Raw genomic sequence first — 26,530 nt, forward strand, 5'->3', positions numbered from 1 at the left:
GTTCATAAATGTTGGAATGAGGAGATATGAAATCATCCTCTCCCAATATGGAGACAGGGCATTAAAAGAGCAAGCACCATGTACCAAAATAATTTAGAATATTAGCAGAGATCAAAGCCAGCTGAATACTGTTGAGCCGTCAGGTTCCGACAGAATAATAAGCTACTTTAAAATCACTGATGCCCCAAGACACACTCAGAGTTTATTCAGAGCATGGGTAGACATATTGCTGTGACTCAGAGACTCTATTCTTGTAAAACACAGCTCAAAGGCCTTTTCTGTCGCAGTATTAAAAATTGTCCTATTTGGCCTTTAATTTTTATTTTTTTATGTGTTTTTCTAAATCTGTAGTAAGAACTCACGCTGGCCAAGCTGTGCTTCTGGAACTCTCTCCCTGATGATGCGACAGGCGTCATACACCATGGTGGAGGGTTCAAACTGCATCGTCTTCACCACATTTCCCACCCCGATCTTCAGTGACAGCGCCACCATGACTGCGCTCTTGTGCCTACGTGACTGCTAAACCTGTAACAAAGAAACAGCAATAAATGTCTGCACACAACCAAAAAGAGAGATCTGTTTGTTTATTCTTGGAAGACAAATATGTCACTCATGTGCTTGATTTAGGAAGTGTTTCTAAAACTTATCATTCTCTCAGAAGTAGAGCAAAAAAAAATCTTTTGCCCAATACTGTGCTTACCTAGACAGAAACTTCTTCCCCTTAACAGAAGGGCTTTCAAAATAATGCTTTGAAATGAGAAACATAAAAAGAAGAAGGATTTCTCAGGATGGTACTATATAAAATATCTCTACTGGGCACCTCCTTTGTAAATTGATTCATGTGGCTGAGGAATCAGTGTCTTTGATATCATACTGGGTCATGTTTAGATACCATAATTTTATTTCCTATCCTGTCCCGTCATTGTACTCATGGTCTCTCACACAAATCGTGCGGTTTCTGTTGACACACATCATGTAACTAAACAGTAAAAAATTCAAAGCCTTTGTAGAAAACATACAAAAACTTGAATTACAAAAGTGGGGAACTGCAAAATTAGCTTGAATATTTCATGACCACAAGGTCTTGCTTTCTCATGAATGGGGAACAATGTCAGCATAATGGCATTGGTAAAAGATAAAAATGGAAAAAGCGTATTAGTATATGGTTTGCTGAGAGCAGAATCAGGAGTTAGGGACCAGGGAAAAACAAGCCTGGATAGCAGCATCAAAAGAAACTGATATCTCTGAATCAAAACCCCAACAGTGAAATCTGTGAGACCAAGAGGAAAGAAGGAAAGCCCAATGGAATGACACCAGACAGTGAACTGAGAGAGGAACATCAAAATGGAAATATTCAGCACTAGAGACCTGTGAAAACCAAAGTTTTTTTTCCTTGAGATTGGAGATGAGCGGCCTCAGGAAAGCCAAAGAATGCTGGCAAACTGGCAACAACAACAACAACAACAACAACAAACAGCTCAACAAGAAATAACAATGAAACTGAAAACTATAATCATGTGCAGAATACAAACTATGAACATTCAACAAGTCTGATGACCTGCTCAATCTGCCCAGGCCAATGTAAAGAGGTTGTAAACATAACAAACCTACTGTCACCTTCATATCAACCTTGTAACTGTTTTTACTAGGGATTTTTTAATTTTTTAAAACCACATGAAAACACTGGCTGCCCTTTACATTTTATGAACATGTCATTACAAACAGACCAATAGCAATGGTCCAAAATTACTCAGCATATTAATGTACAATTAATATGAGTATTGTTTCCTCTCCTGTTCAGTTACTAATTTGGCAAGTTTTTTTTTTTTATGATAATGAGCTATACAAGCACATTGAGACAGTATGTAATGCACGGAAAACTATTTATCTATCGTTGTTGTTTATCTATCTTTGTGTGAACGAAGAGCACTGCGACTGCAGACAAGGTTCTACATTTAACAGCATCTATCAAAAGAGGAACAACACAGGCAGAGGCTGAAAACAGAGGAACCATTTTGAATCTGAAAGCGAGAGAGGCAAACCACACAGCCAAAATGATAAACTTCTTCTAATGGTTCCTCTTAAGCACTTGTGAAATAAACACCATCTTGTTCTCAGGGTGTTTCTCAGAACATTTATTCTAAGGTAAGTTGGGAAAACAAACTGAAGAATGCAGGTTTTAAACCACAAACATTTTGTGAAATACTCAAGACTTACTAAATGACCTTTAGCACATTAAACGCTGAGGTTAACCCAAAAACTAAACATCTTTCGATTCAATGAACATTTGGTATCACACAAATAAGTAGCGAACAATACCAGCATGACTGGGACAAAAGTCCACAGAAGCACTTGTGGACCACCGGCATTGCTTGTGGCATGCTTGAGAGCAGCAACAGATCGGATGATTTAGCATGCTGTAGAAGGCTTAAGGTTCAGCCTGATTCCCACAGTTTATGTTGCAGGCATCCCACGGGTGCCCCTCTATCACCCTCGGTTGCTCTCGCCATCTCTCTCTATTGGCACAGGTTCTGTGGAGGGTAGCATTCCAGCCCACATTCCAGCTCTACTGTCTCTAAATTTAGGGGGGGGTGGAAAAAGAGGGCAGACTTCATGGCAGACCCGCTTAGACTTCTCAAATGCAACCTTTAAAAGGGTCCACAAGGGAAGGAGATACTTCCTTTCCAAAGATCTTGGTTGGTCAACAGTGGCACTGGCAATATATTACATTGCAAAGTCTCCAGACTGCACTAGATTTTAAGTCTATATGCACATGTCCTGGTGGTTTTCACTAAGATTATGCTTGTTAAGTTTGATTTAGATTAATTAATAAAGTAAAACAAAACTTAAGGAAGTTTCCAGTGGCACCGTTTTTCAGTCTTTTTTTTAACAACGAGGTAACCCAAAATGAAGTAACAGCAGGGTTAATTACATCGGAAGATAAGCAATAATTATGCTAATTAGAAGGTACATCGCTACTTCAAAAGGGTCATTACGGGGGTGAAAAGCCACGGAAGCCACTGCAGCCAGGGCATCTGTTTCTGGAAATGGGCAGTGTAAGGAATGAAAAGACAAGGAGCTCTATTAATGGAGGTCTCTGAGCAGATGACACTGAAGAAGAACAGCAAAGTGTGTGTGCACTCGCTGAAACAGGCCATTGTTAAGCCATTGGAGACCAAGATTTATAAGCTTCTGAGTGATTAACTACGACTTCTTACAACAAAGGCAGGAAATAAAATTTTCATTAAGTATCCTAGTGCATGGTCAATGAAAGAGAGCAGACAGCCCAACACATCGTTTATTGGCTTGGACATTTTAATGGCGGGTTCTCTTCTTACTGATCCCCCATTTTCACACTGAAGTGCATTCCTCTGTTGGGGTTCCCCTGACAACCAGCCTGCATACCTCTCACACAGCAAGAACATGTGAAAGAAATAAAGATATTTCTTAAAGTTACTTCTGCCTCTGTTGAGAACTGAGATACCATCAGCAAAACTAAAAGAGAACAACAGTGACATCTGAACCCATCTGAGTCTTAAAAGGGAGAAAGTGCTTAGGAAAGGCCAAAAGTAGGTACTAAGGTATTTTATTTAAGTAACACATGAATTAAGACTGATCACCATCAAAGAACACTGAAACAATGCGCAGCCAGTCTGAGATCTGATTTAGCCTGGATATAAATAGACAACACTTTGGCCTTGTGCAGGCCGGAAAGCATCTAGTTCCTGGGTCAATGACCGAGGCCCTGCACAACTAGGCTATCCTTCCTATGAAAACCCCCACTTGAAGCGAAAGCACAAATATCCAAGTGAGACCAGTGAGCAAGCCTCAAATGAATGTGTAGGTTTCCGTTCAGCTAAGTGGTTATCGCCTTTCTTGAGGGGGGGCAACAGTGTGTCAGTGGGTGAGACTGCTGGTTTCATATTCATATTGCAGTGTTAAAGCTGCATTCTACTTGCATGCATTTACTGACTGCAAAAATGTAAGAAACTCTACAAAAAGTATTATGCAAATGAATAAACGTTACGATTTGCATAAACAGGGTTTATCCATGTGGTCCTCATACGTGATACTTTACTTGAGTCTTTTCTAATGCAAAGATAAAGATGTTCATTTAGCGTGCTTAGGATTGTTTTCATAAAAGCACTGTAGCAAAAACGTTGTAGTTCTACTATTTTGTCCATGTTTTCCAATATAAAGTGTGATTCAGTGTAATAGCAGTGTGAGGAAATCACGCATTGGTGTGTAAAATTATAGAGAAGAATATGGTGGACGAGGACACCTGGGGGGCTCTGGGGGACCAAAGACAGACCAAAGATAGGACCAAAGATAGACCCGGTCATGTCTTATGTTCTCTTCAACTTGGACTAGTTATCAGTGGTAAATATAACTTCAGACAATAAGATTTCAAAACCTGAACTATCAGTTTTATAATTGATATTTTAATCGGGTCATATCATTGATTTTAGGTTTGCTAGTTAAAGATTAATCACCAGATAAAGAAGGTCAGATACTGGTCAAAAGAGTCTGCCAAAATTTGCATTTCAACAGTGAGAAGAGAAATGTGCTAATTTTTAGGTTCACTTGTGCATTATCCTTGTGCGATAATTAAACAAACACTTAGTATCTAAAAAACCCTCCGTAAGGGTTTAGATTGTGTGAAAATTACCTCAAAGTCTAAGGAATGACACCTGTTTGTTTCTGAGTGCCTCTGAACTTGTGCACGTGTATCTGAAACCCCCACTTAACTCAGCCATAAGGTGCCTGCAGGACTGGTATTTATGAGGCAGGGTCCCACAGTAAAAAGTGAGGAGCGTTACATACATAATGGCATGTAGTACCGTGACGTAGGCATCATTAGTATGAGACACTGGAGATGTTTTACAGCAAGTAAACAGCAAGGAGTATATCTATACCAAAGTGGAAAGCAAAACAACTTTGTATGGATACAAATGGTCACAATAGTATAGTTATAAAGTAGGTTAATAATGTGAGGGTTTGTTACAGTTCCAGCATCTTTAAAAATCATACAAGCTGTGATAGGCATGCTAATTGTGATGCTAATTGTGATGTTATGCTAAGTGGTGGCCTTGGGCAACATTTTCCTGACACAGCTGGTTGCTAGCATTCACTAAATGGGCTCTTGACAGTGCCTATTACACCTTCAGATAAACAGCACACATCACACAGTCAAGAGGGGCAAACCAAGTTCTGATTATTCTAAAATGGGATCTAGGGCACAACAATGTAGACAAGTACAATCTGCCATGTTGACCAATCCAGTACCTTTTATAGTTTTGATATTTACTGCCAAACACTGTACACACACCATACCTGAGCTTCATTTGGCATTCTAACTGCAAGGACTACATAAAGAACATCACACTAGCATTTACAAAGGCTATACATGTCTTTCCAAAAACCTGTGAATGTTTAACTACATTACATTACATTAAAAGAAGGGATTGTTAAAAGGGTAATACACTGTTTTTGAGAAACATGGCCAGGTTATATTTGAATAGAAGGACATTTGTTGGACTGAACCAATAATCATGCAAAAAGATTATGCATCTTTCGAGTTAAGAGATAAAAGTAAAAGGTGACAGGACCTGATGGAATCTTCTAGAGATGGTAGAGGGCCTCCCAAAGGGATACGGCGGTCTGGGGTCTTCTGATGTATCTGTGAGGGCAAAAAGGGCAGAGATCAACCCATCTTTCACAACAGTCATCTTTATCTACAGGCTTTTCTTGAAAAACCTTCTACGTGCCCAACTTCTGAGTACCGAACTCTAGTGTCTCATACCACTGACATACTTTTAAGAGTACCAACCAAGTTATGTTATCACCGTGTGCCTTTTGACATTCAATTAATTGGTGGCGAATTTTAGTTCACGCCAAACATACAGTCACAGCAATAGTGAGCCAAAAACAGTCTCATGAGCGGTCACACTTTTCTAAACGTGACGCAGACGATTCTTTCTCTAATATTTGTAATGCGAAATGCAAAGCTTGCTATAGCAACACATTTAACCTGGCCAAACACAAAATATATCTAAAAGCTGAAGAGTGTACCATATTTTATAAACTGAAAGCCAAGTCCCCTGCAGCAGCTGCAGCTAACATTAGCAGCATGCCTGAAGCCAGCGGAGAAGTTAAACCCACCAAATGGATACTGGCAACTTCAATGACATCTTCAGGTAATTAATTAGCTAGCTGGATATGTTGTTGTTGGAGAAAACGGGGCATTTTTTCACTGTGTTGGTTGACGTTAACTTAGCATTTTTACTAGCGTGAGTAAACACTAAGCCAGTGGCAGCATCAAAATTCCTTACCAGCGTGCTATTTATGGTAAACAAACAGTAGCATGAGATTTTTAAAAGAATGTCCGAAACCTTAGTATGAAACAAACAGTACTGTATACAGGGAAATATTAAAGTATGAAAACACTGTGATAGCGATAACAACATCACAATGGCAGAGAGCGACCAAGGCAGCTCTGACATAATGTCAGGAACACTTCTATATAACATAAGTAGTATAAAGTTCTACTTTGTCAGGTGTAATATATTTTTTATTTAATTATTATTATTGTTGTTATCATCAGTTCTCATCAGCTCGTGAAACGCGTTATTTACACTCTTGCTTTCATTGACAGGTCAACATATTTCACTCTCAACCCGCCCTTGTGCAACAGTGAAAGCAGCAGAGGTTACAGAAAGGAAGGGAGACAGAGGTACAGAGGGGTTTTATTTTGTGTGGTGTATAAAATGTACAAATAACAAAATGTACAATAACAAAATCATGGACTTGTTTTTTACAACTGAAATTCTATTTTTTTGTTATTAGAGAGAGAGAGAGAGAGAGAGAGAGAGCGCGCAAAGTACTGAAAAAAGTACCACTGGGTACCAGTACCAGTTCAGATGTGAATGGTACCCAACCCCAGCAGCGACACACATAAAGATAGCAGCTTAAATTTGTTCATCAACTGAGAAACAGGCACAGACCCACTGTACTGATGCAGTGGATGTTGATGACTTCAAGAAAAAAAACTAAAGTAACCAAGGGAAGTGAAGCAGAAAACTGGACTAAACCAATAACCGGCACAAGGCTAAAGATCAGCAACTTAGAACTGGCAGCTTAAAAGAGCCATCATTAACAGCAGCCTGGAACTGATAGCAGTGCTATGGAGCATTCAGACAGTTCACCGCGTGTGATTTATAGCACTGGCAGCCAGCACCCTGATACAGGAACACTGATTCAGACCTGCTCACTCTTCTCAGCAAAGTAACTGAGAACTGGAGAAGACTAGAAGTCAGTCCTATGTCATTTCCATGTCCATTCCTAAATAGAACTAGAACAAATTTCATGGAATTAAATGACTGTATGAAGTAACAGAACAGTTTTAACACCGCAGGACTTTTAAGTGGAACTTTAAAACTTCACTAACACTTCAGTGGTAGTGAAAACAGTGGCTGTGGGGAATTGTACAAGAGCACAGGGGCTAGAAATATAGGCTACCTGCTCATTGAACAGCAGACACCCCAGTGAGAAAATGTTTCATGTCACAGTGAGTGGATTTCTTACATGTCCCTATTTCTTGCAACACAGTACACCACAAAGAGAACACAAGAGACTTAATGATCTAAAGGGGAGTACTAGGCAATATTGATATGAACAGAACAGGTTATCCAGACAGAAACCACATTTCCAGAAAAGTTTTAGGTTTTTTGAACTGTTATTGATATAGATGTAGTTTTGGTAATAACACTATATCTTGATACTCATGCATTCTCTCCAAAATGCTTTAAAAGAATGATTTTTCAAATGCAAAGGACCACAATTTAGACAAGGTTTGAGGTGGTTAAAGAGTTTTAGGCACTAAATCTTTAGCCCCTCCATCTCTCTCTAAGTACATCAATGTTTTTAGTAGAGCCGGACTGTTACATTGGTTAACTGGCAATATCAACTGGTACTAAGAACCCACAGTTTATTGGTATTTGCCAAAGTTTTGGTAAAGTTGCCAGAGTTACGTTGTCAATTAACTGTGCATTGGTGTTAGCTTGAATGTTGTAATATTTGTATTTGGACTCCTTAACAGTCTCATGACTCAGAGGACCCACTGATGACTACAGGAAAAATCTATGTAGGACAACACATATTAGCTTCAGAACGAATAGCAGCAATTTTCAAAATGCCATTAATATTCCCCACAGAAAAAAAAAAACAGCTTAGACTCAGAGTGTCATTTTTGGGCATGGCACCGACTACAAAATGACAACCTCTTCTCAGAGGTCTATTTAGCAAATACGAACAGCCACTAACATTCACCACGGTTTTAATATTGCAGTCAGGTTGTCAGCTCCTTTAAATTATCCCTGTCTGCATGACAACAAGTCTTTTTCCACCAACCGCTAATATAACTCCCACTCATGTCACAGCCAACAAACACGAGGATAATTATTTTATTTCTGGGGCTATCACTCATTTTCATCATAGATGTAATAACATCTTAACACAAACACATGGCCTTTAAAAGTTTCCTTGCTATTTCTGTTTGAGACAAGATGACTCGAGCGTCAGGATTTTGTTCTCGACAAATGGCGACTCATGTGGTGTGGAATGCTGCACAGTAGAAGCAGCTCCTGCTCTGCCACAGCATGGTGTGATGTCATTTCCTGTTTGAAAAGCCCTTCAATGCCATAAAAGGGAATTTTAGCCATCTGCAGGCAAAGAGGGAACAAGCAAACTCGCTAAACACACACACACACACACACACACACACACACACACACACACACACACAGATTCTCCCACAGCTGGGAGCACTGCATCCTGTGCAATTACGAGCTAGAGTTAAGGAAGGGAGGGTTTGTTTAGCTTATGGAAAAGGAGGGAATACAGATTTTAAAACAAACATATGAAAGTGTTAAAAGAAGGCTGTGCTAACAATCACAATGTTTCATTAAGAGAGAACATATGCAAAAATGCTCTATGAACTTGCACTCAAACTCCTTATACTCTTCATAATTTTAGCTTTTAATAAACAACATGGGCCACAACGTCAAATCAAGCATTAATATTAAGTGTGCCATTTCTGATCTTGGAGCTGAACCATCCGAATAAGCCTCCACCCGACTGCGTCTCCTCCCTAACTAGACACCACCCCATCCTTGTAGGGAGGGAGAAGAGGAAGTTTCAGCGCAGAACAGCAATTACACTACCTCTTCCATTTCTGAAAGCGACCAGAAGGAACTGCTTACACAAAGTCAAAGCTGCTAGCACTAAAAAGAAATTCACATTTCAGAGAGTCTGCATAGTTAGCACTTCTTTAACTCACAAGCATCAAACCCTCATAAATATTACAGATGATGCCAAACTGTCACAACATCACAATTACTCAGAAAACACCACACAGAACTGCTCCTTTACATGCATACATTTAGACAAACTGACCTAACCATACTCTGTCCACAAATGCATTCTCTCATGTCCGTTAAAGGTTAGCTTAAAGGTTAGGACAAATCAGTTAGATAATAATGCTAATTGGTGGCTATAACCAGTTTAGCCAGATAATTAAGCCTATCCAAAGGGAAAAGAGCTGAGCGACATTCCTATTAGACAATTTTCAACTTGGGGCTTAAGTTATCTAGCTAACTGAGAAATCCTGCTTTGTGTAATAGCTCCCCAATCTGTTCATAAAATTAGCAATACACTCCAGATTTAAGTAAACAGCCCGTTCGCTTTCTTTCAAAACTCAACCGTGCAAGAAAGTGCTCATGCTAGACGTCACCCTGCAAGAACGAGCCCTTGTTTATGGTTTAATTTTGGAGTACTCGTATCGCAGAGGATCTAAGAATATGGCAGAGCAACATGAGCACAGGCTCACTAACTCAGTAACGCATTCACACTGGCGCCAAGGTGCAAGGAGAGGAGCTAGAAAAAAGATTAACACTGCCTGCAAGCTGTTAATTAAGTAAGAGGTGTTCACAGGGTGCTGTAAACAAATACGGCTTCCTTTAAATTCTTTGTGTTTTTGCTTTGTAAGTGAGAATGTTTAGAATCCATTATTATTAATAATAACAATAATCATCATCATCATCATCATCATCATCAGTAATACAGCGCCATCTCTAAGAACAGAAATGTTTTTTGGTACACGACATACTAATGTCCATTTTCAGATTATTTAAGCTTATTTGAGATTACTTAATAAATCAAAAGTATCTGAGTTAAGGGGGGAATTTGGATATGTTTTCGACTTTCCCAGCATTTCAAGACTAATAGTCCACCTGGTAACTTTGAAATTCATGACAAGCATGTTAGTTAAAGTAAGTTAAAGTATGATTACAGTTCTTTATCAGTTTCAAAGTTAGCCGGCACGGCTAAGCCTTCTTTGTACTAGGTTGTTAATGCAATCTATTTTGTTTAAGTCGATGTGCAATGTCTGTCAGTTTTGTGGCTGGTTTCCTGCATGCTGCTCTCTGCTGCACTGCTTTAGATCTCACAGCAGAAGGGTCTGGCTGGGAAGCAAAGGCATTTAGTACACAAGGGTTCATCCATGGGTCAGGAGATGGAGACACCCTACACACACACACACGCACACGCACGTCGCCAGGCCTTGTGTGTATGTAACCTTCAACCAAGTCTAGTTATGACCTCGTCCAAACGTGCCATGCCACGATCCAGTGTCTGGAACTTTCATTATTGCTTTTCTCTGATGAGGTCACCATTCATAAGTAAGATATGATTTACAGTAATGACATGCCTCTTTAACAACATTATACCTACAACATTTAAACTGCTTGCAGACATAACCAGCTGTGCCGCCCACTCCATCATGATGACCTCTTGGAGTCTCCATAATGACTATCCGAAGTAATCAGTGACAATAACTAGCATGTCAGACTATTATAGTAAATAATAACAAACAGAAATCAAATCAAACAAATGTTGCGTAATGACAGTGAGGAATGTTCAGGCACCAAAAACCAAATCAACCTATGAACGCTAAACATTACTTATCAATGGCAACAGTGCTCTGAACTTTTGATCAAAACGACACTAGACTGCATTTAATTCCAATGAAATTGTGATGATTAAACTGCACTGCCACAGCTCTCCAACAACAAGCCTATCAGAACCAAATACATTACTGAACAAACAACACAGGGAGAGTCCACAGAGCTCCAGTGCACATGACTCAGCTTGGAAAATAAGTCACTTCAGCCATTCTTCCTAAATTATGAAATGAGTGACTTGTTATAGCCCAATCAAATGTGTCACCCTCTGTAGAAACATCTCACGATGATGCCTGCCACTCCCTTAGTAGACAGGCAACCACTGAGTCAAAACACTATAATAAAACTGCCTTTCTTAGGCATCCTCACATAAACTCAATTCTAAAATACCAAAGCCATAATTCGTAAATCATCTCTGAGAAAAAAAGCTAGACCATGCCCACCATAAACAATGCTGGAATGTGATCCTAGATCACCACTTTCAGTGGAAGTGGCTGCTCTCCAGCCAAGCCCAAAGCGTGGGCCAAGGCTGGAGCCCCAGAAGCCCAGAGGTTTGAGATGAGGTCAACCACTACCGAAAGCTTACCAAGCGTCACTGGGCAAAACAAGAGGAACTGTCAGGCGAACTACGTTCTAAGAGACTTCTTTTACCGTCACACAGAGAAAAAAGATTATCAAATTTAGCTACACCAGGCAGTCAGTCAGTACAAAGCCTCAGCAGAAGTACTCAATGGGGGAAAACACGATGACCCTAATTATGTCTATTTCAAGGTCACAACCCAGCATGAAGGCCAGTCAGCATTCAGCAGGGGGTCCAAAAACCACATATGCATACACACACACACACACATACACACGCGCACACACACACACACACACACACACATACACACACAACGGTGCAATTAAGCAATGCCTCGTGCCTTTAATTGTTTGATCTAGGGAGTTTAAGCTGCCTGAGCCTGTATGTCATTTCAGCAGAAGATTACACAAATCCTCACAAACAGAGCTCATCAGTTGAAAGGCCAACCAAAGCAGCAGCTCTACACTGCACTGTATGGCCTGTGTGAAGAGTACTGACTGCACTGCACTTCATATAATGTCCACTGTGTGCTACTGTTCTAATTTATGTACTCTGGATGGTGGTATCTTGGTATGAGAGCTCACAATCAAGAGAGTTAACTGGAACCAGTGCTTGAAAAAGGAACTTAAAACTGTTTCAGGGTGGGGCTGAATGATTTGGGAAAACAATCTAATTTTTATTTCTGTCTGGCCAGTATTGCAAGTGCAATTTAAGTGTGAATGATTTATATAAATTAAGTTCCAGTTCTTTTTTTTCCCCACCAAGAAGACCAATACATTCATTTTTCCCCCAGACATAGGGCTTGAACGCTGCATGTAGTGTGCCAATTTCAATTTTGTTAAGACCTGTAGGATATAACATGTGTTGAATAATGCAGTATATAGTAAATTGCAGCTCCTGTGATATAAAGGTTTGCTCTCGTTCAAACTGCAAATTCAATAGAAAACTGATTCAGTGCTAGGCGCCGCTTCAAGGGGATGATCCCTACTCTTGGTTAATAAAAGGCACTTTGTGGGACACCTACATTTAAAATCCGCTAAACACTCACTGTGGGGGCAGAAGCAAGATATTTTTTTTTAATGTTCCATGTCTAGCTTTAATGACACAAATTAGGTTTTTTGGGAGGCAACATAAAGATGGTTCCAGATACAGGCCCACAAGTAGCGAAAGAGGTGTGGACAGAATTCAGCAGCAGCAGTAACACTGCTGAGTCACTTCCCCAATCCTCAATTTGAAGGACAGTGGTTCTGCATTATGACGTTTGCCATCCATGCGATCCAATATCTCCATCCACAAGATGAGGCACCTCGTCTCCCAACAGGTTTATCTAACCACTCACTTCCTATCGGTCTTCTGCAGAATAGAGTTAACAGTAGCAGTACGATTTATGAATATTAATGTCACTTATCTCTGTATGGCAGAAGACCTCTGTGTATTTATACAACACGCGCCTGGCGTCTCAGCCTTGTTTTGACGCCCTTGCGCCTGGTTACAACAATTGTGCACATCTAAATATGGGATGTTCCAAGTGTTCTCATTCTCGTTCTGTAACATTTGCCTCTGTGCAGGGATCAAATTTTTCAAGAATAATGCAAATGCCTACATTAAAGGAATACTCCAGCAGTATTCAGCCTAATCTCAGTCTGCTGCATCTGTAGCATACAGTCACCATTACCATGGACATTTATTTCTTTGCCTAAGTAGAGAGAATCACATGAAAATTATTAATCCACTATATGCTCCATGAATACTCATGTCATAACATCAATCTTGACATTACTCTCATGATACACCCACAGACAACTAGCATTTAAAGGGTCAAGGCTCTGGACAGGAGCTCTTCGCACTGACCCAGCAAAAGTGCCAACAAACTGTGAATTCCAGCACAGTATTGTAAAGTCCACCAGAGAGCTCCGCCATGTCTTCTGCTGGCAGGACTCTCAACACACTGATGGCTTAAGCATGGGGGAATGTAAGCAATAGCTCTAGAACATCTGTTGAAGCATAATCTGCTGAGCAAATCCTGCAGGTCTAATCTTACTGCACACACTAACAGAGAATTCACTCTCACGTTCTAGAATTAACAGGCATGGAGGATCTCAGGCCCATGGTAAATTGGACTAGTCTTCAAAGGAAAAAACTATCAAAGCTATATGGATGCAATACACTTTGTGGAAAGCCATGCACAGTGCATGTGATTTTTATGCTTAAAATCAATTTAAGGATCATTATAAGAACCTAACAACATCAGATCAAGGTTACTGACCATATTTTGGCAAATGTTAGAGATGCAAGGGGTATAAAGGAAAATATCAATATTAATAATGAAGTAAAAATAATGAAATGTCAACTGATTCCAAAGGAATAGCACAGTACATACTATTACCATACAGTAGTCCCAAAAGCATCTGGAATTTTGTTAAAGTTTACCAAAGGTTATTTAGGTTACTTCATAAAATGCTTAACAAAAATATTTGTTTCAGGAAAAAAAGTTTAGCATTTCAAACTGGTGGGAGACTCTCTATTTGGAGAGAAGCCGGAGAAGAATTCCAACCAGAGTACTGCGGTACTGTACTGCATTAACGGTACTGTAAACACAGAGGTGGAAGTGTCAAAGTCTTTGCTGTTTTTCTTGTGTTCATTGATGGATCATGAACTCAGAGGTGTACAAAGGCATTTTGGATACAAACCTGCAAATGTCTGCAAAGAAACTGCTCAAATGAAAATGATGTGAAACACACCAGCAGTCAGCTTTTAAAGAATAATTTGCCAAAAAAAGAAAATCATAGAATGTTCTGCTAAAATAAATGCCACCTGGTTTGACATCTTGTTTCCTAATACAATTAACACCTACTTAAGGGCGGGCAATATGGCAAATATATAACATGATATTTTAAGACATTTTTGCAATTCACACTCTGTTTCACAATATTTTGCTTTTAGGAAGCTTGCAAACAAGTGGGACAAAAAGAGAAACAGCACCAGCAAAACACTAGTGTCATATTTTTAAAAAGTCTATTAAAACTCAATACAATTATTTTTTAAACTAAAATGTTTGGAAAAAAGATTAAAAGGATCAAAAATCAAAAAGGATAAAAATCAATCATCCGGAAAAAATAAATGTATAACAAAATAACATGTTTACATCAAATTAGTTGCTTGCTACTATGAAGTTTCTATACACTATTTGTTAACAGGCCATAAATGATCTAAATAAAACTAATGATAACTAATGATTCATGCAGTTGTTTCAACAATAATAAAAATATTGTAATTTATCAAAATAACAATATATCAAGATATTGCCCATTCCTTCACCTCAGCGATCTCATGTAACTAATGTGAACACCAAAGGGGAAGGTCTGATCTGCAGAAAGTGGTGCTGGATCCAGGGCAGGAGCACACACTCTTTAAAGACATCACAGTTGCTTTTCCCGGGCGGCTTTATGGCTCAATTCCATGGCACATTCCTCTGGAATTCCACAGTGATTCTCAGCGGACTCTAGGCCAGAAGTGAGGGAGGGAGAGAGAAGACAGGCTGGGAGGAGGAAGGGAGCGTTCCCTGACACAGAGTGAGCAAAAGGAACACACTTGTTTTGTTGACTCCCCAAGGGACGGAGGAATGTGAACGGGGAGCTGATTTGGAACATTTTGTTGGCAACAGAGAAACTTTATCTGACTGATCAATCAAAGCTGACAGCAATTCTGATACAAAGGAAAAACAGAGAGACACAAAAGCACATACATGAACGTACAGCTTAGCTGAACTACCATGTCTGAAAGCTTTCCAGTAACAAAACTGGATAAAGAGACCTGAATTAGGACCTAAAATTGGGAGCTAAAGACTTTTAAATTTGGTTATCAGAGTAGACTAATAGAATGACAACACTGGTACAGTATATAGCTGCCAGGATGCTTTAACAGAAAGAGTTCGCAAAATTCTTCTCTTTTCTAGACTCAAAATTCTTTTTCTGACACTTCTAACATCAGCATTTATGAACACTTTCAATAGCCAGGATCTACCAACATCTATTGCACACTTCTATAACTTAGCCATCACTCAGCCAGTGTAGTCCATATGGTTACTGTATAATAGACTTTTGAATGTAATAAGCCTGGGTATTTTAAGGGGTAAACAAATCATGTACCAGCCAGAGGACCAATCCACATTTGGTACGGTTTCTTAGGCTGTGTTTACTTTAAAGTCTTATTTCTCACATCTGGCCTTTCTGCCCTGATGGTTCACTTTTGTTTGCAAGTGACTCGTATCTGTCTTTAGTGTGAACTGAAATGACCCACATGCGCACATCCTAATCAACAGTGTTATGTAAATGATCCATCCACGTCACGAACAACAGCAAATGAACAAACTAGCAGCACCAGCCTTCAGCACAAAGATCATTAGCTCTGAACAACTCTCAGCTGTTAATGATTAGGGAGAAAGGCCAGATGCTTTCACGCTTTCGCAGCTATGACTGACAGAAACTGCAGGTTAGCTGCTGCTGCCTCGCTGCCGACAATGGACGATGACCGCAATATGCTCATGAATTTTGATCTGACTGTTCTCATTTAGGTTGCATGGTCACAAATGGCATATATACCCAATCTAAGAACACATCTGAAAACGACTTAGACTAGATTTGAAAAGCTTGGATTTTTGTGTTTACAAAGCTCTGAAAACATCATATCTATCACAATAAGGCGTAAAATTGGGCCACTTTCATCTGTAACGCTGTCTAAAGCACATACGTTATGTATTCTTATGTGCTTCTCTTTTAATGTGTAGCTATTGCAAGAATGATCACAAGCAATTTCACACAGCAAGGAACCCAGATTTTAAATTGAGAGGACCCCCAGAAGAATAAGCAGTTTAGAAGATGGATGGATGGAGGGGGAAAAAAAAACACTGCTAGTGGATTGGTACTCAGTACTGAATTATAAATTCAGGTATCATAATTGATATTGAGAGAGAAAGCAAGATTGGTGTATCTTTACTCCTTAAGAAAGTGAATAGCAACTTAATCAGACTGCAAATCAATCAGAAAACTTGGCAGCGGGCAGTGCACAGCCATAGTTTGATATTAATAATGGCAGGTCTTCAACAGGGGGAGGAGACGGCCCACACTCTCACAAAGCCATGGTTAGCGCAACAATGACAGTTTTATGCCATACTGAGAACAACCACTGCGTGAACAGCTCCTTTTTAGTCCCGAGTAGTGGTGGGTCCTAAGTCATTAATCCAATTACACTGTGAAACGCTGTCACTCTCTTGCTATTGTGTCCTTGTAAAACCTCTGTGTCAAGCTAATTGAGGTCATATTTGTTAAGTTCCTGTCCACCAGCCGAGTTTATCAAACTGATGACAAATGGGAGCGAGAGATAGAGAGAAAAAGTGTGTGTATGTGTGTTTCCCATGTTAGACTGAGTGCTGATACAGAAATTTAATAATGCAATGATGTAAGCAATTAATTCAAATAGTAATGGGTAGATAAAAGACGCATGAAACATGTTAAGAGGAAAACAAAAATAGCAAATGCAACTTTCCGAGAACAAAGAGCCTTCTGATAAGAAAAAACAGTCACGCAGCTTTCAGTAACTCCAGTACTGTTGAAGACAAGCAGCTGTAAACACCTATGTGAATGGATGGCTAGTTCCAAATACAGTCTTGTCTTTTTCAGTGCAAAAGATTTTAGCTGTATGAAAGATGGCAAAAAAGCAGTAGAGGAAGTAGGATGCAGCACTATCTCCTGTGAGGAAAGTGTAGCAATTTGTATTCTTAGCTGAGAGGATACATTTGCCAGCCCTTCTCTTTCATGGGACTTTCACATCTGTGCTCAACTGTCTACAGACCCTTTGAGGGTGAAGCCTGTTCACCAGGTAGGATTACATAAGGCAAAATCTAAAAACGCTCCAATGCCTGGTGAAGCAAACACACAACAGCACCACAAAGCTGCCCGGGCACAACCTTAGTATATGATGAATTATGTTCAAGATAGGATAATTCATGCAAAAGCTGTTCCTGCCAGACTTCAACGAATACAAACAAAATAGAAAGTGATTTGAAGGCAGGACTCCTTCATACATCCTGAGAAAACATGGACAGTGATCGCCAGTAACAAAGGCCTCACATTCCTTCAGCTGCATTCCCACACATGACAGCAAGTCCATCTCCATGCCTTCCGTCATTTACATGTCCACGGACACGACTGCAAAATGCAGCTGTTGCCCCTAGCCAAACTAAAGACCATCTGCTCCAAATCGCCAAATGCCCAACAATGAACCACAATTATGCTCCTTGGTTTCACCACCTAAAGTTCAAGACAACAACTGCAGACCTTCAGTATTTATTGTTCTCCTGAAAGCTCTGCAACTCTGCGAGACTATAAGAGCTTTCATAACATGCTGCTGAACGCTGCTTTTACCCTCTTACAAAATACATATCGCTGTTGTCAGAAAAAAAAAACCTTGTATCTCCAAATTTACAACTTTACAGGAAAAGGAAAAACCTACTTTACTTTTAATGTAAGTAAACGGAACCAGACTTTTTTCCAAGTAATTTCGGGTCATTTCTGTTGGTCCATTCATCATGAAATTTATACACAATATATAGGACCACGGGTAATTTCAAATTATGTAAAAAATGGAGATACGAGGTTTTCTTCCGACAACAGCAATATATTGTTCTAACACTGAAGACATGATCAGACAGACTAAGAGAATCAGACAAGTCACTGCTGTTGGTCTGAGAGGACTCCAAGGTGAAACGTGGAGGGAAGATTAAAAATGTATTATTCAACGTCCATACTTTAATAGCAGCCTACTTTATAGCACCTGAGCTGTAGGTGGCATGAACAATTTATGGGACAAGGTGTGCAAATACAAATACGTGCCTTTTTAAAGCCATGAGGAAAGACAAACAACACATTTTTCTGTACAACGCAGGTACAGAAGGGTGTTTTCATTCACACATATGGGCCTCAAGTGATTTAGGACCCTGTGGTAGACTGGCTTAGTTAGGACACACTCCAGCTACAGTTATGACACAATACTCCAGCTATCCCAGATATCTGTTGCTAAATGTACACCCTTAGCCAAATGCTGCACACAACAGTTTTGTATACCTCAGTTCTGTCACATAATGTAAACCACTGCTAAATGCAGACAAGGCCGCTGGATGCCTCACTGAACTTTCTCCATAAGCTGTTGTTGCTGATTCTAGCAAAGTAAAGGCAATGTCTAAATAAGAATGGATCTTGTGAGAAAAGGAAGTACAGTAGGTACTGGCTTCCAGCTTAAGGCACTTTGTGGTTTTTTGTTAAAGCTCCAGCCCCTGTGATATTTCCTTTTGCTTTGTTGACTCATAATGACCTTTGTTCTAGACATTTGGCAATCATATGTTCACACTGCTGAATGACTAATACCTCTTCCCTAGAACTCCAATGCCTTAACACCATTCAGAGAAATTACTAATAATAGACATCAAATTGACTTAAAATAGTAACATATTTGTATCCTGGTCTTTGTCATTGATCAATTTGAACATGGAGTGAAAGACTAGCTAAAGTTTTTATAGATAAAATGTATACAATGAAAGTATAAATAAATAAATACATATGTATACAAAATAAACACAAACACAAAAAATATACAGAAAATACATGAAATCTCCCAAACAGAGAAAATAAAAGTTTCTAAATTACACAAACATAAACATTTTACAATGGCTCATTACTCCAAATTATGTTTGCTGTTAAAAAGTTGGGTTGACAAAAAAAGTCATCAAATAGATCATTAATCAAAGAAATGGTCTTTAATCACCCAGACCTGATGGTCTCAATAAACTGTGAAGCATTAGAGACTGAGAGAATCCAACTGGCCTCCCGACTAAAAGATATCTCTCGCTGTTCAACTAACAGTACATGTTGCTTTGACCAAATATGGCTAGCTCCAAACACTGGCAGTAGACAACCTCCTGCACCTTGTAACAAACCACAAGTCCAAATCTCCTAAAGGGGAGAGAACGCGGGCCACTTGCTGTACGCTCCAGGCATAAATCCAGCAGTCATCATTTTCCTGAATCTTGCTACAGCTGTTCTGCCATAGTAGAGCTACCATGATGAGAGGGCCTGTGTAGCTTAGTGTAATTCTAATTGATGTGAAGTAGTAGTTGTAAATTCATCTTCTTTACAAACACTCAGTAAACAAATGACATTATCTAAGTTGTCAAGAAAATGCTCCTGAACCTTGGGAGAGCTAGAGCTGCTAGAGCTGCTAGACCACCGGGACAAAACATTCTCCCACAAACAGCAACAAACCCAGCTTCGGGGTTGGTGTGCCATACCTGTGTATGATTGTTGGGAGACTCTAGAACATTCTCCTCCCGTTCAAAATAAATGAAAATAAAGCCTATAGCCAACTAGGGCTGCAACAATTACTCCATTAAATCGATAACAAATATAACAAAAGTGGTCAGCAAAGAATCTTTTTATTGATTAGTTGGTTTGACAACGTCACACTTCCCATCAAATTAATTAAAAGGAAATGCAGATAAGAGACTGCAGTTCTTCCAATGTTCAAAAGGTCAAAAATATGGGAATAATTCACTTTAACATAATCTAAAAATACAGTTTATGCTTGGAACAGCATAAGATGAAAGAGGAAGAGGACAGACAGCAATAAGATGGACAAAACCAAAGATATCATAAATAAGACATTAAAAAGCCTAAAGACCCAAACAGAAGACTGGACATTCTGGAGAAACACTATCCATATGGTCGGCTGTCGGAGTCGACTTAACGGCACTTAATAACAATAAAAATACCTGTAAATTGTCTAAATCCAAGCTCACTTGGCACAGCATGCGACTGTATTGCATTATAATTTGCACTGTGCAGAAGGAAATAAATAAAATACTGTATATATAGTTAATTAATACCAGCAATTGTCCCTTTTCATATTAATCAAAATCATAATGGGTCTATTAGTAAAGTATATAAATAATTACAATAATAATATGCATAACGTACAATAATATACTATTAGTTGCAGCCATGCTGCCAACATCAGAATGGTGTGCCATGGCTTTAAACAGTGCAAACAGCCATAATCAGTGATGTTTTCGTTGTTACATATTAGATGAACCAAAACTACTTCATAACTATGGAAACTAAAGACATTTTTAATGGGAAGAGAAGGGTCATTAAAACACGCTATATGTGTGAGTTAATTATTTCATTATGTATTGTCTGCTTCTTGGGGAATGTCCTGAGACTTCTCTGAGAACAGGAGGTCCAGTGTGAAGAAGTAGAGCTGATACCAGTAAATGAATTAAAGGAAGACAATTTGCCACTCCTGCTGTTAAAATGTTACACCTGAAAAAAGTTCCCAGTTACTCTGTTGTTGCCTAAAACTAGGCAGAACACTATGAAAAAGAAACATCATTAACACTTCAACTGAAGCAGCACTCCATGTGAAAAAGCAGATAACCAACAATAACAACTTAAAAGCCAAATACAGAAATAATTCTTAGCACATCAAAGACTGCAAGAACAAACAAGCACTAAAACTTCAGCCTTTAGGCACTGTTGCATATCTTTATTCTATGACACATGCAGCCGTATAATGCAAGTTAGTCCATGAAGTTCGGCTGAGGTCAAAAAATCATCTTTTTATGCACATCAAAGTTAAATGGGTCAGCCTATTCCACAAATTTGTAATTTGTATAGACAAGCATGTTGCAGCTAGAATTGGGTAACGGAGCTTGGTCAAATGTTCATAATCCATAAACATTCAATATCATTCAACAATACTTATTTTCTTTGATGTAAATATCAAAGACCACGCTTGTAAATGGACTATTCTATGAGGAATGATTCATGTTTTGATTTTTTTTTTTATCTTAAAATCAGCAATGTGTGGTCTGTCAACCTAGAAAGTCAAACAAGTGAAAATATTATCACTGGTATTAATCTGAAACAGGGTTAAGAGAAGTTATTTAAAAGGTTCCATGTGACGGCAAAGTGCTTATAGCTATGTACATGCACACAGATGGAGGTTAACCTAATCGTTTGCCTGTGAAATGATCTAGATTGGCTGGTAAGAGACTCCTGGTCAGGGTCATGAGCAGAGAGCAGGTTGTCCTCCTGTGCTACACCTCTCTTCTTCTTGTCTCAGCAGGATTCGCCTGCAGAGCCCCTCTCAAACAGACAAAGAGAGCCTTCATTCCCCACCATCCTGCTACAATAATATACAGTGTGCCATCAATGGCAACCTTGTTGTATGCAGCAGCGGGCAGGGGCAGACAATGCTTGCCAGATTGGACCTGCTTAGGCAACATGCTGTAGCAGCATCGTTCACATCTTTTATATCATTCTTACTGTTCTGGTTGGATCACTATCCAAACTTTTGAAAACCCAAGCGGGTTTTGGATTAAATCTTAACCTAAAAATTGGAAACTGTATCTAACCTGAAAATATATGTATTGTCAAAACACCTACAGGAAAGGTCCTTTTGACTGACATGTAAAATGACCAACCATAAACAATTGTTTCTGTGGTAATATAACAAAAACAGAACCTCGTGAAACAAAGTGATACACAACAACTCAACATCATTTAACTTGCTATTAACTGCTTCAAACAAACTCCTGAATAACCTTTTAAGACACGATTCTACACATTTTTGCTACAAAAAGGTTACTATAGTCACTGTGTGAAACTACTTGCCAATTTTTGATAAACAAAAGTTATTTAGCCACTGGGCAGATAAAACACAGAAGTACAGACACACAAATGTACAACTAGTCAACAACATTAAGTGTCAAGATTCAATAATCTTACATACTACATACAGTATACACCAGGTAATCCATGTACCTCTGTGGGTGCAGCATATGAGGCTAAGACTAGTAAACTGATATAAATATGCATGAGGGGCAGTTTTTGAGGACCCTGGAGAGGCAGACGAGACAGGGTCTCCGTCAACGATACACTGTAAGTAACGTCTCTGCTGCGTCACCGTTTTCAATAACAGGACAATAGGGACAATAACAGGAAAGAGATACAAGGTGGCATCCTGAATAGCTGCTCTAAGAAACTAAAGAATAATAGTTTAATAGAAAGGAGCCGCTCACCCTTCACGTAAAAGGCAATCACAATCAATAGCTAAAGCATTTTTCCCAGTAAGCATGATAGATCCCCAGTTTGCTAAAAGGAACAAGAGGATCAAGTTCACATGCACTGATGGGACAACACAGCTGTTTACCAAGCCAAAGTCAATATACTCGCCAATCCACTCTGAATACCCAGCTCCCCTCCAGCTTTATTGATTAGTCTGCAGTATTGAGTGAGGCCTTGAGTGGTCATTATTTACTCCAAATGACCAGTGCACATAAACAGTAGGTTTTGTGCCATAACTACAACAGCAGCCCTCAACAGCCACACAATATTCCAGAGTTCCATAAACATCATGTTCATACAAAGACAAACTTTAGGCAATTTTTACATAATTTCGCTATATGTATTTGAATATAATGATATACATTATTTAATAAAAACAAAATGAATGCTGAAATTTTTTTACTTGAATATCAAAAATGTGCTGCATCACTGTGCATATTGTTACACCCCTGATATACATGAACAGGAAACAGTTTCAAAAATAGCCTTCATCTTTGAATGAGTAAACACACAATGTAGATCTGCATCCCAACAATTCTTGACTTCCAAGACTCCCAACATCCACCCTGCAGCTCACTTAAATTAGCTGCCTCTTGGCAGAGGAGTTTAACTCACATAAACCAAGAAGTCTGAGGCACTGCAAGACGTAATTGAACTGAATGCTCTTTCAACCACCTAAGAAAAAGGGAAGGAAGAAGCCAGAGAATGCCTTGGGCTTCACTGCCCCAAATCGTGTTCAATCCATCAAGGCAGAATGATAACTCTGAAACAAGGCCCGCTTTCTGCAGAATGTGGGTCATACGGCACAAAATTAATTGTTGGGTCATAAAGCAATTTTTCAGTGACAACACCCACGAACCTTGACTAACAGATATCCGCTGAGTGACGGTTCTGCTGGAGCGGACTCGGTGTTTACTCTCATAATTACACCAAACTAGTCAGCCTATCATATGCCATTTTTGATGCCAGCTACAGTTACATTTGGCATATGAGCTTTTATGAAAACAACAGTTTCACTAGCTGATCAGTGCCAAATAATAAACTACAGAAATGCAAACCATTTTAACATGTTCAACATGAAGACATGCAAACACATGAACCAATATGCAATATAACGATATCTGAGGATTTAACTATAGAATACAGGCATATGATACTTTCTAAAGCTAAAATACTCAACCAATGACAGAAGAACAGACAAGGCTCACAGAAAATATCACACCACAGAGTAGACTGGCCATGACATGTTTGATACCTGATGCTTGCTTGTTTAATTATTTATTTTTATTCTGCAGCTATGAAGCTAGTGTAGATAACAAGAAATGGAAATCTAAAAATCTAGACTACTATAATATCAGACTCGAAGCTCTAGCACGAAACTAAAGAAGCAAACTTAAAACACAAAACATGTCTAGTTGATCGAGTACATTTGGGGTAAAGATAAAAACTGTGTCAATTAGATTTTTCACTGAGCCATTACTTTAATAATGAAATGTAAGTGCAAATCATCATTTAGCACAGTTGATACAGGAAGATCTACATCATTAGATCCTCAATAAGATACTCCAGGTCCCCCAAATTCCTGCAGACTATTTGCAAGACAGGCTTTTACTCAGATATCATCTTTTTGGCAGCCCCTCTGCAGCCACACACAATGCCATCCAACACAGCTACCACACACTTGGACAGGAACACACACACTGGAATGGACAGTGGGGGACGAGCCACGATTACTACTAACATTAACTAAAGCCATCAGCTGGGCTACACCAGGGACTTCTATACATTTAAGACAGGCTAGGGAGCAAAGGTAATATTTTTATCTGCTAAATTAACAGGTGCAACACTGACAATCTTGGGAAACAGCCACATATAAAATATACTTGGACGTATTCTAATCTTTCTCAGTGCGCTATGAAGTCATTTTTGTATGTGTATATCAAAACTGCAGCAAGAAACATGTATGTAACTAAAGACCTCTAATCTATAAATCTTGGAGCAAGTATAAAGCCAAGATGTGTAGTACAGTTATGTCCAAACGTTTTTAGACAGTAGCTTTTTTTTTCCCCATAATCAAGAGTATTAATAGCAGGATGGTCCCCATTTGCTGCAGTAACAGCCTCTACTCTTCTGATCAGGCTTTACCCATGATGCTGGGACAGTGCTGTGAAGATCTGATTGCATTCAGCCACAACAGTTTTAGTAAGGTCAGATACTGATGTTGCATGACTAGTTCTGGATCACAAACGCAACTCCAACTCATAGCAAAGGTACTGGATGGTGTTTCATTACTCCAGAAAAGGCAATTCAACTGCTTCACAGCCAAAAGCTGAGGGGGGGGGGGTCTTAATACCCCTCTAGCCCACGCATGGAACTGGGCATGGTGAACATAGGCTCACGAGTAGCTTTCCAAGAGCGTCCTAATCTACTGACAATACTTTTCTATGGAGATTATACAAACAGTGATATTTTTGGACATGTAACATTAGTGTATAGAGACATTAGACATTCCTTCTTCTATACACAATCTACTCTCTCAGTGTTTTATAAAATGTAGTTTTTCTACGTGCGTAGCATGATGGAGAAAATACACAGAAGTGTATATAGAGAGGGTTGCAATCTGCAAATCTATGAGTAAGCATGGCGAGTATGACAGTCAAGGTGATTCGTAGCTCGGCTATGCTGTCTGTCTCTCTCTCTCTCTCTCTCTCTCTTTTTTTCTGTCTAGTTCAGTCATACATGCTATTACACATTTGCTACCTACGCGACGTCAGGCAGAAAGTTGACCGTTATAGGCCGAGGCTCAAACCTTTCCTAGCTCACTTACTTAAAGTTGCCAAAAGTCCCATAAACTAACTTAACTGACTCTTGTGGCGAGTCACGTTACGGTCTTTCAACACCTAAAATACTCTTTTAAACATAAATTCGCACAGATAACAGGTAACAAAAGGCTTTTCTGATAAAGTATGTGAGTTAGCTAACCTAACTAAGTTATTCTTCCGTGTTCACATTTCCACAGGTTTGGTTTAGTGTTAACCGTTAAAGCTGATAGCTAAAGTTAGCTAAACATTTCTGCGTTCACCAGCACCCTCTCCACTTCACATCATTTGTTTTTACACGTATAGTGATTTATTCGAACCGTTACTTTATTAAACACTTTAAACGTCCAATTCTGACAGTACGAAGGGACATTACAGGCCATACATAGAAAAAATGTTCAGTGAGAGCGACTCGTCGGAAGGAACTTCCCACCCTTCACAAAGTTTTTTACAAAACCTTTCTTTCGAGTACATATTTCACTTTTCTTCTCCTTACCTCCCCGTTTTCCTTCACCTCTGGTCGTCCACCTTCGGACTATAATCGATGTAAACAGTCCCCTTCCCCAGCCAAAAATATATTAGTTCCGAAAAAGCTGACAAAATGTCAGAATCTCAGTTTTTTCTTGCCTCCGTTTGTCCGTTTGAGGCGGCGTTAAAGCTCCACCCTACAGCAGCGGCCCGGCTAGCGTTATTCTACACCCGTATTCGTACAGGCTCCGCCTCCCTGAGCTGCCATTGGCTGTTAGTTCTCACTCACTCCTAGTGACATACTTGGATACGTAAATAAGCGAATGTTAACAAATAAATAAAACAAAAGCATATTTTATGCGATGTAACAATACATAATTGATAACACATTGAAATATGAGCACCTATAATTTGATGTGTCATAAAAATCTTTCATTTTTATAAGGTTTTATCTAATTAATAACA

General features: G+C 39.2%; 1 protein-coding gene across 4 annotated transcripts in view; it reads right to left on the minus strand.

The window, feature by feature from the left end:
- The window catches only part of tln1 (talin 1), an 82,461-nt gene extending 56,179 nt beyond the window's left edge, over positions 1–26,282 (minus strand). For all 4 annotated transcript variants that reach the window (XM_036595744.1, XM_036595743.1, XM_036595742.1 and 1 more), the window contains exons 1-3: positions 26,094–26,282; positions 5,610–5,680; positions 363–525 (exon numbers count right to left, since the gene is read on the minus strand). In XM_036595744.1, coding sequence (XP_036451637.1) covers positions 363–492 — 130 coding nt within the window. In that variant the 5' untranslated portion in view covers positions 493–525; positions 5,610–5,680; positions 26,094–26,282. The remainder of the gene's footprint in view (positions 1–362; positions 526–5,609; positions 5,681–26,093) is intronic.
- Between the last annotated feature and the right edge of the window lie 248 nt (positions 26,283–26,530).

This window comes from Colossoma macropomum, unplaced genomic scaffold (genome assembly GCF_904425465.1).
Source record: "Colossoma macropomum unplaced genomic scaffold, Colossoma_macropomum, whole genome shotgun sequence".
NCBI classification, from domain to species: Eukaryota; Metazoa; Chordata; class Actinopteri; order Characiformes; family Serrasalmidae; genus Colossoma; species Colossoma macropomum.